The sequence below is a fragment of the Peromyscus eremicus genome, chromosome 5 (genome assembly GCF_949786415.1).
Source record: "Peromyscus eremicus chromosome 5, PerEre_H2_v1, whole genome shotgun sequence".
NCBI lineage: Eukaryota > Metazoa > Chordata > Mammalia > Rodentia > Cricetidae > Peromyscus > Peromyscus eremicus.
This window is the reverse complement of record NC_081420.1, coordinates 14,920,153-14,936,595: the sequence shown is the minus strand read 5'-3', so window position 1 is coordinate 14,936,595 and position 16,443 is coordinate 14,920,153. Positions and strand designations below refer to the sequence as shown.

Here is a 16,443-nt window from a genome sequence, read left to right as displayed (position 1 = left end):
CACACCGTGGGGAGCGCAGGAAGGATGGAGGCCTCCTCACTGGGCTCTGGCTGGCCTACAGGGCTAGGGTCTCACTCAGGCTGCCACCCTGGGGACCCCAAGAGTTCTTCTGAATGCACACTCCTGCTTGACATTTCGAGGCAGGGTGGCTTCGGAGTACAATCTGAGGCTCTCCCCGGGGAGCGCTGCACCCACGGCCCAGGCGGGGGGAGCTGGCCCCATCTTCACGTGTCCCATGGGGTGACAGAAGGGCGGTGAAGGAGGCAAGTACGACAAAGACATGGTTCTGTACAAAACCTGAAATAGTTTTACTTTTTTAAAACTTTGGTCTAAGTTGCCTTAGACCTCATGGACTCGATACAAGAGTAATATGAACTGGGAAATAGAACACTTTAATAGCCACGATAAACTTTGTTAGAAATGTACATGTCGCCAAAATAATAATAAAATTAAAAAGAGAAGAGAAAACAGCTTGATGCCCGGGTTAAGATTATAGAAATGTTCACAAGGACAGGGTCAAGGAAACTTTAAAAACACCAGTTCTGAGTAAGCCTGGGGCCCGCGAGATGCCCCTCTCCCAGCCCCGGGCCCTGGGGATGGCGTCCCTCCAAACAGGTCAAATGGGAGTGAATAAGGCCTCCGCCAAGCTGCATCTCCTCATGGACAACACATCCGGGTAACGGGTGTAGAAACAAACCTCATAAGAAATGTACAAATATAAAAAGCTACAAACATTAATAAATTACAGCATCACGAAACACAAATACTTCACAAGGTGCTAGTAAAATAACTGCATCCCCGACCCCTCGTCATACAAGAAGGAGAGCGAAGAGCTGGTGTGAGATTGGAGACGCGGCTTCAGGGCGTGTGGGAGGGAATCTGTGTACTATCCGCTCTGAGAGACAGAGTGTAAGGCTGCGCAGACGCCGTTGTTTTTCAGGCAATACCTTAGTTCCTACGAGGAAAAGTAAGAAGAGTAACAAAAGGAAAGAAAGAGAGAAAGAAAGAAAGAAAAGGGGTGGGGGTCGGAACCCGACCATCCATCAGAGCCAGGGAGAGGGGAGCAAAAACTCGTATAAAGGTTAATGAAGGACTCTATAGAAAGAAATTCCTAGAGATACTTTTGCTCTTATAAAAAAGAAGTCATTTAAAAAGCTATTTACACGCTACATTCTATGAAAAATATGCTTCCGGAAATACATCTAAAATGAAAATACAGGATTGCCTGAGAAACAAACCCAGCCCCTCTGTGTCGATGGGTGGACACGCCACCTGGGTTGGCCCATGCTCATGATGCCACCCAGGGGCTCAGACAAGCGCTGCCATGCTGGCTCCAGCCCTGTGGCCCTGCCCACCTGTCTGCCCACTCAGGGCAGGGTGCCTTGGCCTAGAAGTGCTGTTCCAGAGTGGGGCCCCTCCACGTGGCTTAGCCTGGGTCCCCTGGACCCTAAGACGTGGCTGAGCTGTCACCCTTCCCCTGTGACCCCACAGTGGCTCCTCCACCCACTAACACACCAACCTAACTGTGGGTCCTGACAACCGCAAATGTCCCCAGGCATTCGGGGTGTGACACCCACTATCTAGCCTGCTACCTGCCGGCCAGGAAGCTGGGGCAACCTCTCCTCACTGGCCAAGTGCCGTAAGACTCACTCAGGAAGAGGAGGGAGGGGACATTCAATACCCCACAGCTCCTCTCTTTCTGTGTCCTTTCTTTGCCTTGTTTTACGCCTTTGGAGGCTGCCAGCCTGGGGCCAGCTCGGACTCGGGCTGGTGAGCGTGGCTCACTTCGCCTTCCTTGAAGGCCTCATGCTCCCAAGCAGAGCCATAGAGGTCACCAGGCTCTGGTGGGGTGCCTGGAGGCTGTCCTGAAACCGGAATGGTCCTAAAGATGGCAGGGCCACTTTCAGGAACTGGTCACTCTAAGCGACTTGAGAAAGGATGTCCATGTTCACAACAAGGGACGGCCATGCTCCGCTCGCTCCACCTGCTCAAGGGACAGATGCTCGTGTTGGGGAGAGGTGGCTGGGAGGAGGCAAGGCCCTCCTGGGCCAGGCGGCACAGCCACCCTCCTGGGAGGGGCTGATGTAGCGGGGCTCCGGGGGTCCTGAGCAGAGCAGAAGGATCCTGGCTTCCCAAGCCTTAGAGGAGCAGTTTCCCATTCCGATGGATCTTCAAGATCTTTCCAAGCCTTTGCTTGGCGGTGGCCATGCCCTTTTTTGTACGCTTTCCTACAGAGGTGAGGAGAGATTTTTTTTTTTTAATCAAGAGTGACAGCTAGAGCAGGAAGGGATCCCACAGGCCCCTAAGTGCCACCCACCTCTATATAACCAGCCAGCTAGGCTGAGCCTTGGGCTCAGAAGTCCCTCATGGAGCCCAAGTGCTCGGAGGTACAGAGACCATCATGGACTTGGTTCAGGATGGCGTGGCTAGGAAGTGAGGCCACCCTGGGCCCCAACCCCTGGCAACAGGGCCATCTCAAGTACCACCAGTAAATATCCATGCCACCAAACTTGGACCACTAGGCTCAGGCTGGAGCGGAGGTAGGTGGGATGAAGGAGACTACAGGGGTGCCACAGGCCTGGCTGGTATGATACTCACCCACAGAGGGGCTTAACTCACCAGCCTGGCTCATATCATACCCATCTTCACCTGTGGCAAATGGCTGACCACATGCCTGAGTCAGCGCCCTGAGCTGAGGACTAGTCAGTCCTTCAGTTTGTAATTGATAAGGCCTGTTCAGGCCATGTCTCCTGACTTTAGCCTATTTCTTTCACTCGACTAAGCAGGCCAGCAGCAAACACTCATGTGAAGGGTGGGGGCCGTGCAGATGCATGGACATTAACTGTCTCAGATGCCCAGCACCTGCCGTCCTGAGGCCAGAATCCCCCTTACAGTGTTCTTCCTAAGGGCAGGGGCAGAGAGGGCAAAAGGGGTACCTTTGGCAGCAGTGTTGTTGGGGGATGATGCAGAAGGCCGCCTCTGTGTGAGAAAGACTCCGGGGGCCATGGGCTGGGAGGCACGGCCAGCCTGGGCCCCTGAGAATGTGCCGGCTGCTGTATATTCGTGGTCAGCCAGGCTACTGCTGTGGGATTCAGGTGGGGGCTCAGGTGAGCTGCCCTCCTGTGAGGCCTGGCTGCTGGCTGTGCTGGTGGAGGCCGGGGTGGTGGAGGCTGGGGTGGTGGAGGCTGGGGTGGTGGAGGCTGGGGTGGTGGAGGCCGAGGTGGTACCCGTGGAGGTGGAGGTGGAGATGGAGGGGGAGGCAGTGTTAGGAGTCGGCTTCCTTTTGGTGTTCTTCTTCTTCCTGTTTTTCTGCTCCTCCTAAGAACAAAGTGTGGAAGTTGTGCTACCCATCAGCTGCCCCAGATACACCACAGTGGGGCACAGCCAACTCTGCCTCCACCCAGATGCAGGCTTCAGGGGGCTCGGACCTCCACCAGGTAGGGAGCACAGAGAACAGTGGCTGGGAGGCCTCTCCCACCGAGCCCAGGGCGGAAAGTCTGGCCCACGCTAGCCACTGTGAGTTCTGCCAAGAGATGACCAATGAGAGGAGATGGGAGGAGCAGGTGGAGACGGGGGGGGGGGGGGGGGGGGGGGGGGGCAGCTCCTGCCTGTGCGCACCACTTAAAGCGCCAGGACCCCAGGGGATGAGAGGAGGTCCCAGGGGCATTTAATGAGGGCATCCTGGGCACCAGAGAGCAACCATATGTCAGTGAGAGGTGCCTGTCTGGCTAAGGGGCATGGGGCTGTGTACCTCCTTGGAATCTGGAGCCACTATGCGGCCTGACAGTCCCTAGCCTGGCAATCTCCACCCAGGAGGCAGTGGCTGAGGTATCTGGAGGCCAGCCTAATTTCACACAATGGAGACTTCCTCTTGTAAGGGCCCTCAGTCTCCTCACCTGCTGGGACAGCTTGGCTGCAGCAGCTGCCAGCCCAGTCTCGATGGAGGCCACTCTGGTCCCTTCACGCACAGGCCTGTCCTGTCTTGGCACCGACGGGCCAACCCTGGCTGTGGAAGACACAGGGAAGGCCAACCAATCAGGCTCTGGAAGTAGTGGCCCATTTACCCCAGACCATCTCTGAGTCTGGGGCACCACAAGCATCTAACTTTCTGGACGGGAAGCCATATCACATCTGTTCTCCCCAGGTTGGTGCCACGCTGAGGTATCTATGAGGGAGTATAGGAGGCCCAGCAAACTGGGCAAGGAAAGCCAGGTAGGCAGGGGACCTGGAAAGGGGTGGGCATGCCTGATCCCACCCACCACCCCAGCACGTGTCTGGTGCCCCTCCTGGATCTTCTAACCGAGGACACTGGAAAGGAGGGGCCCAAGTGAGAAGGTTCTAGAGTAAGGTCTAGGCTCAGAGGTCCCAATACACAAGGCAGAGCCCCAGTCAGGGCCCTATGGGGAGCTGTCCAAACTCTTCTGGACATGCCTAGAGCCACGCCTATGTCCTCAGTGGCCCCGTGTCAGACCCCCAGCCCGGCTCTACCTGTGGGGCTGTAGGGGGCATCATCTGAGCCTTTCCTCTTCTTTGACCGGGACTTGAAGACAGGATTATCTTCGTCAGACTCCAGTGAGGGGTAAACTGAAGGAGGCAATAAGAGAGCAGACCCCTGAGTGGCTGGGTGCAGCCAGGGCTGGGGAGGGGCTGCCGCTGCCGGGACCCAGGGATCTGTCCTTAGGTTCTCAGACTTGCCCATAGCAAGGGCACCTACACGTGGCAGGCGGGCATGCACAGGCTGCCAGCCGCACCCACCCCAGGATGGCCTGGGGCCTGAAAGCCCTCAGCACTTGGGATCACTGCTCACAGGGGCTTCAAGAGCCTGAGACATGCAGTCCTTCTGGAGGCTGCTGCAGTGGGGAGTGAGAAACTGAAGCAGCTGGGCTAATTCCACTGTGTCTGAGGCCCCAAGACCCTCCTAGCAAATCGGAAGAAGGTGCTTGCCTCGTAGCTTACATGGCCATTGGGGTGCTTCCCTGGTTCGGGGCACCCCTCCCCCAGTGACCCCTGCACTGTGGGTCCTACTTCCCCGATCAACAAGGCCAATTGAGGACTCTCCAATACTGGTGATTCTGTGGGTGGCAGCAGCCCTGGCCCTCCAACCCACAAAGAGTGGAGACAGGAGTTCGCTTTGCTGTCAGTCTGTCCATCAATGTAGAACGCTCACACACCACGGGGCCTGGATCTGCAGCAGCTGCAGGGCAGAGCCCTCTTTCAGGAGCTCTCACGGGGGCCTCCATCAGTAAATCCCAGGCTCTGGCCACCAGGAGGGTACTGGACTAAACCCAGTCAGCCATGGGGGTGAGAAGCCCGGGCCAGCAACACTGTTGGAATGTTCCCTCAGGTGGGGTGAAGAAATCGGGTGCCTAAGTCCGGCAGATTCTGCTGGTCGGAGGCCTGGTGGTTGTGCCCATGGCAGAAGGCCAGAGCCTTGTTGGTTTCTGACCTCACATATGGCTGCAGGGTCATCCTCAGGCCTCAGTTTTTCCATCTTACAGACAGGGTGGGTACAGTGACCCCAAAGCCCTGTCACTGCTAAATGCTCAGCTGCAAAGACACCTGTCAGGCAAGACCTCAGAAAGCTAAATACACAGTGACCTTTGACCCAGCAGGGCCCACTCAGAAACACAGCAGCAGGACAAGAGTACAGGTCCCAAGAGGAACCTGTACCCACAGGTTCACATCAGCCAAAAGAAGAGGCCAAGGCCAGGGATGAACACACGCATGGACTTACAGTACACTTCCTACACACAGGAAAGAATATTACTCAGCCTGAAAAAGGAAGGAAATTCTGGCACATGCCACGGTATGGAGGGCCCCACAAAGAGTCACATGTTATAAGATCCATTTAGATAATGTGTCTAAAACAGATCCACAGAGATCTGAAGAACCTGACAAGTGGTCAGGGCTAGGGGAGCGACGAACTGTGGATGGGGACAAAGTTTCCTCATAGGGCAGACATTCTGAAAAGGACCATGGCTGGAGTACCGAGGCCACCAAAGGATCGTATTTTGTTTGACACGGGGTCTTACTATACAGCCCTGGCTAGCCTTGGAATTTACTATGTAGATCAGGGTGGCCCAGAGCACAGAGATCCGCCTTGTCTGTGTCTCTGGAGTGCTGGGATTAAAGGCAGGCACCACCACACCCCAGCCCAAGATGGAGTTTAGAGTCTGGACTGTAGATCCCCGGCCTCCTTGACCAGGTCCTAGCCAGTGCTGCCCCCTACAGGCAGCAGCCCTGCCTGCAGCCACACTCACCGTAGTCTGAGTCCTTGAAGCAGGCATCCAGGTGGTCCTGCTCCTCGTAGTCCTCCAGATCCACACTGTTCTTGGCAGTCCTCTTCAGCAGGCGTTTGCCCGTGCTTTTGCTGCCACCGCCATTCTTCCGGGCACCGTGAGCTGCCAGCGAACCACCCTTGGCCTGGCCAGTGCCCCATGTGGTCTGCAGGCAGGAGTCCGAGGCCTGCAGGTTGGCCATGGACAGCATTCCCTGAATGGCTTCCTGTGTGCTGGGGGAGGCAGGGGGCTGGCTGGGGACACAGAGAGACAACAAGCACTCAGCCATGGCCCTTGACCCACAGCCCAGGACATTTGGACCACAGACTAGCGCCCGTAGCCCACGATCCACAATTTGTAGTTCAAGGTGCTGTTACTGGAGCCCAAAGCCCAGAGCTGCACACACACTCGGCCTGGACAGCCAGTAGATGACAGAGTGATGCACACGGGCTGGTGACTTAACAGTGGGAAAGGCCTGTCAGGCTCCTCTGTACACTCAGCCACACTCTGGGGAGGGAAAGGGGCTCTTGGGATGGAGCTGGGTCACAGGGAAATGCACGAGGTGGGCAGAGGGAGCAGCTGAGGTCTTACACCGTCATGCACTGGTTCTTACAATGTGAGTTGGCCAGAGGCTCAGCTGCCTGAGTCCTGTACCCTGCCAGCTCTCTATGCCCTTCCATGGCTGACCTTGACCTCAGTCCTAGCCAGGAGCATTCCTTCTCCTCACTCTTACATTGAAATGGAGAAGTCCTCACTTCTCTCCCATGACACACTATACCAAGGTGATCCATGCCCAAGTATGAATCCATACCCTCATTGACACATATACCCTCACCCACACCTGCATCCATACATATATACCTGTACCCCATCCTCATCTATACCTACACCCTCATGTCCACCTGTACACACACACACACACACACACACACACACACACACACACACACACACACGCTCACCTATACCTATACTCACACTCATCTACATCCACACCTACACCTGCATATACATCCATACCTGCACCCTCATCTATATCTGCACCTGTACCTAAACCTTCATGCATACCTGCATGTATGCCCTCACCTACACCTGCATGTATACCCTCGCCTACGCCTGCACGTATATCCTCATCTACACCTGCACGTATATCCTCAACTACACCTGCACGTATGCCCTCACCTACACCTGCACGTATACCCTCACCTACACCTGCATGTATACCCTCACCTACACCTGCATGTATATCCTCATCTACATCTGCATGCATACCCTCACCTACACCTGCATGTATGCCCTCACCTACATCTGCATGTATACCCTCATCTACACCTGCATGTATACCCTCATCTACACCTGCCTCCACACATTCCTCTACCTGTACTCAGCTCTGCACTCTCCCCATGTACACCTGTATGCACACCCATATCTGTATCTGCAACAACACATCTGAGCTCAGCCAGGCTCCCCTCTCTGGGTCCCTCAATGCAGACTTGCAAGCTTTCTCTTGCTCCCCAGTCTTCCTCTCCTCTAGCTCCATGGAGGAATGCCCATAGAGTTCCATGTGCATTCTTCTGTGGAGTCCTTGTTGCCATGCCCTTTTTGTGCTTGTCTAGCAATGTCCTTATCTACTGTCCCATGCCCTCATCTCGGCTGCACTGGTGCCCTGACTTCCAGAAAGAGCATGCCAAACTAAGTTCAGGGAGCAGTGCTCACCATTATACCATAGACCTGAGGCCTGGCTGCTGCTGAACTGCAAAGGCTCTTGGGGCTAGGTTTTAAGCCACTCCTGGGTAGTCTCCACAATCTCCACCAGATCTCCCAACAGGATCCAGCTCCTGCTTCCTCAGCACCCTGTGCTGGCCCAGCCTGCTCACCTCCTCCAGCCTAGACTCCCCACCTGTATAAGCTAGAGCCACCTGAACTGCTTTAAAAGTGCCTACACCTAGGCCCTGCCAGGAGATTCTGAGTCAGGGTCTAGCACAGATCCAAATGTCACCTGATGCCCAAGCAAAGAGCCAAACTTCCCATGACTCCATGATGACCTGGCCCAGTGAGAGCTCCCTCGGGGGACTTCCTGGTACTTAGTTTAGCTCAGCAGCCCTATAGCTGAGCCCAGCCTAGAAAAGAATGGCTTACTCCAGCTGGTGAAGAAGAACTCTATCAGTACCAGGGGTACCAGCTACATCAGCCACCTACATCAGTCTATCATGGTCCATACTAGAGGCACATAAGATCCCACTGTCCCTACCCTGTACTCTTTGGTCCCTTTTCTCCTGAGACTCTTGCATCAAAGTCCTCTTGTCTCCAGCTTCTACCTTGCTATATCCTGGGAACAGCATCCAAGTATCTGGAGCACTTTTAGAAAGACCTTGGCAGGAGAAAGCATGCCAGCCTCTGAGAAGAGGGTGTTAGGAGATGATCTCATGACAAGCCCAGGACCAGAATGGTAATGAATGGCAGTGAGAGCACACAGCATTGTGCAGACCAGGTATCCCCTCCATGCTTCCCTCCACTTGCTCAAGATGACACACGTGTGAGACAGAGGTGGGCAGAACCCCCCCCACCCCCCCGCCTTATGTACCGGCTGAAGGACCCAGGCAGAAGGGACCTAGAAAAGCCACAACTCAGAAGCATGAGGATTCTAGAGACAAAGGCCCTGTTGGGGGAAAAGGGGTGTCAGAAGAGATGGAACAGCCCCACTGGGGCTGGACAGGCAAGCTTAGACAAAAGCTATCTCCTAGGCTAATGCCCCATGGACCGAGGGACATTTCCTGAGCCTGAGGAGGAGAGGGGAGCCACTGTCTCCACAGCCCTCCGAAGCGGCCTCCTAGTCTGAAGTCAAAATGGAGGGTCAAGTCCCACAGCCCTGAGTTCTGCAAAAAGCAATGCTGAAGCCTCCCTCGTAAAGCCAGCCCTGCCCTTGCAAAATGCCTGGGCTACGTTTCACAGGCCAGCAGCTGCCCGGGCACTGCCCAGCTGTGCCAGTCTCATGGACTTCTCTGAGCAGGGGCAGATCACTGTCAAGAACAAATAGCTCACCTTATACTCTCTAGGTGCAGAGCCCTAAACGCAGGTCCCAGGGAAATGCCAAGGCATCCACCATGAGGATCCTAAACACTGAGGGTAGGACCCCCACGAGAGCCCATTTGGGCATGAGCTCTGCCCACCCATGCCATCTGGGTGACCCCAGACCCAGCTGGCCCAACTATCTGCAAGGTTGCTGGAGAATCAATGAACAGAGTTTAACCAGTCAGCGTGGAAAATAATACTTTAATCCTCCAATTACCATACCCAAATCCCCTCCTTTTCCCACAGCGGTAAACACCAAGCAAACCATTCACAAGAAATTAACATATTTTCCTCCGTTTTCTTCAGCTGTTTTTTCCCAAACAGTCAGTACTTAAAACAGAGCAAATGGACCATCAAAAACTGACCTATGCTCCAAATGGAAGACTTTGGGAGAGGAACTGCCCGCGGCAGTCTGAGGGGGCTGGCTGGCCTCTGAGGCTCCGGCAGACACATGTGTGAGGACACATGCAGTGTCTGCTGAGCACTCTCCCCAGACTTGGGGCACAGGGCCATGGAAGCTCCGGTTTCTCATTAGCAGACCGTCCCCTCCTGGCCTCACAGATAAGGGCTCAAATGGCCTCCTCATCTGTGTTCCATCTCAATGCCACCCAGAGTTCCCTCTCCACAACACCCATAACAAGGTACCTGATGGCTAGGACCAAGGCCCTGTCTGCCTTCATCGTGGGTGGTGCCACGTTCACCCCATGTTCTAACTTCCCAGACCTTTCCATTGAGGTCATGGGGGATCCCGGGTGTTGAGGAGTCTCTCAGACTCCAAGATGAGTCATTGAAGTGTTAGTTAGCATGTACTTTCTGCCAGAAGCCAGGCATCCCGACCACCATTGACTGTGTAAAGTCCTGCACGGGGGGCCACAGTCTGGAATGTGGAGGGGCTGTTGCCTCCAATGGGGAAGAGGCCACAGCCAGGCTTCACCTTGTGGCCACCAAGCTCTCACTGCATCATGTCAGGCTGAGCCAGGATCCTGTGCCCAAAGCCATGCACACATCTCCCATCATGCTTCACTCTCACTAGGAAAGCGCCTGAGGCTAGCTGGCTGTGAACATGATACTGCGTTCAAAACAGCAATCTATGAAATAAAATATGGCCAACTCATTTAGCAAAAGCTTGTTTCAATCAAGCCCTTAATCCACCTTACCGGAATCTTCATATCATCTAGGCCTGACCTAGGCCTCCACCTGCTGGTGCAGCCTTGGAGTCGGTGTGGGCGGCTGCCCGAGGCAGTCATCTAAAAACCTAGGCAGATGTGGGAGCAGGCACCCAAGAGGGGCCTATGGGACTTGCCTTCCTGCATATGAGGGACTGTGAGGGACTGGCACTCACAAGTGGACAAAGCTCAGAACCCAAAAACTCTTTAGCAACCCCAAGTTGGGCTCCTGAGTCAGGTCAATACAGTGCTGTGGAATATTAGCTTAAGATGTGTTGCATTTGTTTATGCTGTGGAATTTTTGTTTAATGGCACAAAGATGTGTTGTATTCTTTTATGTTGCATTTGTTTAACTCTGTGAAGCTGTGTTACTTTGCCTGCCTAAAACACCTGATTGGTCTAATAAAGAGTTGAATGGGCAATAGCTAGGCAGGAGAGAGAAATAGGCGGGGCTGCCAGGCAGAGAATAAACAGGAGGAGAAATCTAGGCTCAAAAAAAGAAGGAGCAAGAAAAGGAGAGGAGAGGAGGACGCCAGAGGCCAGCCACCCAGCCACACATCCAGCCACAGAGTAAGAAGGAAAGAAAGATAGATAGACTAAAGAAAGGTAAAAAACCCAAAGGCAAAATGTAGTTAAAGAGAAATGGGATAATTTAAGTTAAAAAAGCTGACTAGAAACAAGCCAAGCTAACACCGGGCCTTCATAAGTAAGAATAAGTCTCCATGTATTTATTTGGGAGCTGGATGGTGGGCCCCCAAAGACTAAAAAAAAACACCAACTACAATCCAGAGCCTGGGCCTGCCTCTGCTACCTCTAAGCTGTGGGGCCCTAAGAAGGCTAAGTTCCCCGAGCCTCGGTTTCTTCAACTATACAGTTAGAGTACAAAGCTGTCATGTGACTATAGAGTTGGGAAGAACTACTGTTGCTGGTGTCTTAGGGAGTGCAGGCTGTGCCCCCTCAGTCACCGGTCAGTGCCACACCTGGAAATGCCACGAAAGTTTCAATGAGCAATGAACAACGGACAAGTGCTTGAAACTCAAATCAACAGTGTGTGACGGGAAGTGGGACCATCACGAGTGAGATGAGGCCTAGCCTGGCTACTCGGCAAGCCTGAGTCCCACTGTGTGACCCGGCCTGTGCCCCGCCCGGGCCAGCCATGCTCTCTGCGTGCTGCACGATGCAGCCAGGGCCCACCTGTTGGGGTTGTACTCGAGTGCCCCGACCTCCTCGCTGGCCTGCAGCAGGTCCAGGATGCCTGCTGCAGAACTCCCACTCTCCTTCTTGACTTTGGCGTTGCGGCCCGGCTTGGTGTCCGTGTCGATGTGCAGAGAGTCCTCATCAGAGGAGTCGTCACTCTGCAGAGCCAGAGACAGGGCAGCCAGTCAGGACAGGGCACTGAGAGCAGCGGGGAGGGGGAGCTTCTTCCCTTCAAGGGGAAATGAGTTTCCAGGAGCTCTGTTCTAATGAACGCTACAGAATAGTCTCAGGCTCATGCAATGGACGAGGCCCTCATAAGACAGATGTGGGTGCCAAGTCTTTCCTGAGGTTCTTGAAATCACAGAGGTTAAAGTTGTCTTCACATCCTATACTGCTTTTCCAAGAGGCAGCCCCAGAATTCCATCAGGATGCTGTGACTAAAAACCTCTGGCGTGGATAAGCTTACCCCAGCAGGTGGTTCATGTTCTTCCTGGGCTCCCCAGGAAACATTGGATCTCAGCAATGACCCTTTTCCCCTAGAAAGCCAGTCTTGGAGGTCATCTTAGTATAAGAACCCTGCGGGCGGGGAACCACTCCCTGTCACTCCTTTACCTGGGGACAAGCTTCGCTGCATTTATCTCCCATGGATCAGGCCCAGAGGAGCAGCTAGTCCTGGTACCATGGACTGAGCAAGACCCTGTCCTTCCTATGCCAACCCCACAGCTGAGCCCAGTCCACAGGCAGGGCGAGGGTGGGTATCCTGGCACATCAAGCAGAAGCAGACTGCAGAGGCTGAGGGCACAGCTAGCTGACTCACCTTGTATACCGCAGAGTCCAGCTTTGGCTTTGCGGCGGGCCTGAGGAGAGCCTCCTTCTTGTCCAGTAAGACTGAAAGCACAGCAGACAGGGATCAATGAGGCCTCCAAGGGTCTGCCGAGACCACCTGGAACCTCCTGCCCACGCCCACCACACTCACAGGACAAGTCCCTTTTGGGGGCGTTCTTCTTCCTCCGGATGGGAAACTCGTCTATCTTCAGCTCCCCATCATCCGATACATACTCATACTCATCGCGTACAGGCTTGGCTTTGTCCTCCTTGAAGCTCTGCAAGGTCCCAAACACACCAGGGCTGCCCGGAGGCCTGAGGGCTTTGGAGCTGGAGTAGAAGGGATAGATCAGCAGGTGACCCCAGGGCCCTGAGGCCAGCAGGCAACAGAACCTTACAGGGACCTGGAAGAAAGCATCCACTTGGAAGGCAAGCAGCTGGTCAGGGGCTATACAACCACTAGTTCACTGTGGAAAGTCTGCTCATGGGGAGGCACACGGCCCAATCCTATAGCCTCTTCCTTCCTCCATGTCACCTGGTATGAGGCTCAGGATATAGTCAAGCACTGTAGAGAAAGATCTAAGCAAGTGAAATTCTGGAATGATCTATCTATCTTGGTTCTGACAAGCACAGCCTCTACCCTCCTTGCCAGCCTGCCAGAGCGTAAATAAATCCAACCCTCATGTCTTTTTCTCCATACTTATTTTTGAAAAACAAAACAAACAAACAAAGAAAACAGCAGCACCCAGGGCTGAGCCACAGTGCACCTCCTCTGGGCTATGAAATGTGTATCTCTCTTCTTGCTACATCAAGGCAAGGATGCTGCTATGTTTTCCCCATAGATCAGGCTTAGGCCATTCTGGGCCTTCAGGACAGACTTTTCTCAATAGGAAGGACAGCAAGCTGAACAAAATGCCAGCCGTGTTGACAGACGGCACACCAGGCCATAGTAGCCTCCAGCATCCTCAGGACCACCACCCCTGTGTACATGTATATACATATGGCTCTAGAGACTTATCTATTTTGTGTGCATTTCTTTTTTTTTTTTTTGGTTTTTCGAGACAGGGTTTCTCTGTGTAACTTTGCGCCTTTCCTGGAACTCACTTGGTAGCTCAAGCTGGCCTCAAACTCACAGAGATCCGCCTGGCTCTGCCTCCCGAGTGCTGGGATTAAAGGCATATGCCACCACCGCCCGGCTTTGTGTGCATTTCTAAACCATGTGTCATAGAACTGATGTTAGTGGAAAGCTTCTCTGGGACCCAGAAGGGACACTTCTAATGAAATGACCAGCAGACTCATCAAATCAGGGTAGCAAGACCAGGCCTGTGTGGGTTCTACTCTACCAAGTAACTCTGAGTGCATCCACTTGGCTACACTCTGTTTCTCCATCACCCACAGGCCCTTCCCTCCATTCTCAGAAGAGAAAGCAGAGGCTGCCACTCCTGCGGGCAATGGGGATATCTCAGCAGGACACGTTCGTCACCCTACACTGTGGGGATGACGGATGCAATAAAGGTACCTGTGTGGTCATTCTTCCTGCCCACAACTGAAACCGAGGCCGCAGTGGCTATGCTGAGGCTCACCCAGCTCCAGAGCTGATGGCTTCCCTGAGTTCAGCACCTCTCCTGAGGCCCTCAGCACCCAAATCCACACATTTTTCCCCACGAAGTCACATGGAGTCATGAATTTACTGAGTGCACCGTCCTGCCCTGCTGGCCACTGGGCTCAGAGAACTGTCTCCTGATCCTACTGATATCCTCAGAGTCAGCTCACACCAGCAGCCACTCTGTCAGGGTCCCCTGCTGCCTTGCTGGCCCTCACTACAACTGTACCCTCCATGTACCTGCAGACTGTTCTGGAAGCAGAAACCAAGGTGTTTGATGCAACAGAGCTGTGATTGAGATCAATGGCTCGGAAAAGAATCACTCAAGGGTGTCAACCAAGCGTGTGTGTGTGTGTGTGTGTGTGTGTGTGTGTGTGTGTGTGTACGCACACGTGTCTATTATGTGGGGGGTACACGTAGTGTGCAGCATGTATGGAGTGTAGATGTGAGATGCCTATGGGATGACTGCATTACTTACATATGTATGGAATGAGTATGTGATGAGGGTATATAACTATCTGTATACATATGGTGTGTGGGTATGCATGCCTGCTATGGATAGTGTTAGTGGAGGTTATGATGCAATGTATATGTTGGTGTGTGCATGATGTCATATATACATGTGGGTGCATGGTATGAAGTACAATTTGGAACATCCACTGGAGTGTGCATGTGACAAATGTGTCTGTGGGTACAGGATGATGCACAGTATTTGTTGGGTGTGTGGATTGCATGCACAGTATGGGGACATGTATATGATGTGGGACATCTGTACATTTACCCTCACCCCTGCCCAGGCTCTCACATACCCGAGAAGTTTTCTGTTGGAGAAAGAAAAGGAGAACTTGTCCTTGTTCCCAGCCAGGGGTGACTTTTCCAACCTCTGCTCCTCCTCCATCTTCAGTAAAGAGTCAGGTTTGCTGTTCTGAAAGAAGACCAAGGTCCCTGAGTCCAGTGAGGGGCAGTAGTCCAACCCATGTTATTGGACATAACTGGGAACCAGAACATTCCCAGGAAAGCTGTTCACAGATGCTAAGGCTGGCCAAGCCATCAGCATGCAGGACCCACCCTGGGATGCTGCCCAGTCTCAGAGAATGGTAACACAGACCAGAAGTGGGACCGTGAAGAAGGTGAGAGACAGTGGAGGGAAAAATGGCGAAGAACGCACGTTGGGTTTTATACCCAGGGGATGGTTTATAGGAGGTCATGGGCACTCCAGACTCACAAGACTTTCCTTAGGCCCCGCCTCCTGGGGACAGGACATACCCTACCACAGGTCTACACCCCATCCTCACCTTGTACTTCCACTTGGCCTCTGATTTGCTCTTAGTTTGCTCTCGGATTTCCAGCCTCTCCACGTCATTCTGTGTGTGGACTGTGTCCTTATTGGGAACACTCAGAACACTCTTTGGGGTCTGCAAACAGAGCAGCCATGACCCAAAGGTAGACACAGAAGGCGAATGGGCTTGGGTTACAATGTCACAGAAACCCAGTGGTCCACTCCTGCTGGTCCACACACAGCACATCCATCCATACTTTCATCCGCCCATTTATCCATCTGTTCATTTAGTCTTTCATTTCTCATTCAACCATCCACCTACCTATCGGTCCCTCACCCATTTATCCACCTATCCACCTGTCCATCTATCCATCCACTGCCCATCAGTGACCTAACCACCCATCCACCTACCCATTCATACATCCAGCCCTCTCTCCCTCCTTCCCTCCTTGCCCCAGAATAACAGCACCAATGGAATATTACAAGCCATGAGGATGGCCCCAAGATGTAGGACAGAAGTGTACCCATCCTGGAAGGAGTTCATGACCAACAGTCCTTAATCTCATAGGTTCAGTAGGACTCTTTAGTGAGCCCATCTCTGTCCACAGTGGCTCAGGCCCTCCTAACAATCCCTTCTCCTAACCCTCTGCCCTCTCCCAGTTCTTCCTCAAACGGATGCCTTGTATATCTTCAGGGCCTTAGCCCAGGGGTGGGTTCTAGTACTTGGGAAAACTAAGCAGGGTGGCCTCTGCCTAGAGACCACCCCGCATCAATCCAGTGGCCTTCCTGAGTGCTACCCCTGCCACAGAACAAATACGCTGTGCTACCTCTCTCCAGGGGGCCTCACTGCTCTGCAGGATCTGCCTAGGGTTTTGGCCCGATGTGCAGGCCTAGCAGCTGGCACAGACAGGGAAATACTTTGTGCAGATTTATTGATAGGCAGACCCTGGACCCCTGCACTCTCTGGAGTCCATTCCCCACAGCTGGTCTCCCCTCTCCACCCAGTAACGAAGGAGAGTAAGA

At 53.5% G+C, this 16,443-nt stretch overlaps 1 protein-coding gene across 1 annotated transcript in view; it reads right to left on the bottom strand.

Annotated features, from left to right (window-relative positions):
• Positions 1-284: 284 nt before the first annotated feature.
• Phf2 (PHD finger protein 2) overlaps positions 285-16,443 on the bottom strand; it is a 73,004-nt gene continuing 56,845 nt past the window's right edge. The window contains exons 13-22 of the mRNA XM_059262987.1: positions 15,437-15,556; positions 14,951-15,066; positions 12,690-12,868; positions 12,531-12,601; positions 11,711-11,871; positions 6,261-6,532; positions 4,489-4,584; positions 3,897-4,006; positions 2,937-3,318; positions 285-2,228 (exon numbers count right to left, since the gene is read on the bottom strand). Of these exons, the coding sequence (XP_059118970.1) occupies positions 2,140-2,228; positions 2,937-3,318; positions 3,897-4,006; positions 4,489-4,584; positions 6,261-6,532; positions 11,711-11,871; positions 12,531-12,601; positions 12,690-12,868; positions 14,951-15,066; positions 15,437-15,556 (1,596 nt within the window). The 3' untranslated portion in view covers positions 285-2,139. The remainder of the gene's footprint in view (positions 2,229-2,936; positions 3,319-3,896; positions 4,007-4,488; positions 4,585-6,260; positions 6,533-11,710; positions 11,872-12,530; positions 12,602-12,689; positions 12,869-14,950; positions 15,067-15,436; positions 15,557-16,443) is intronic.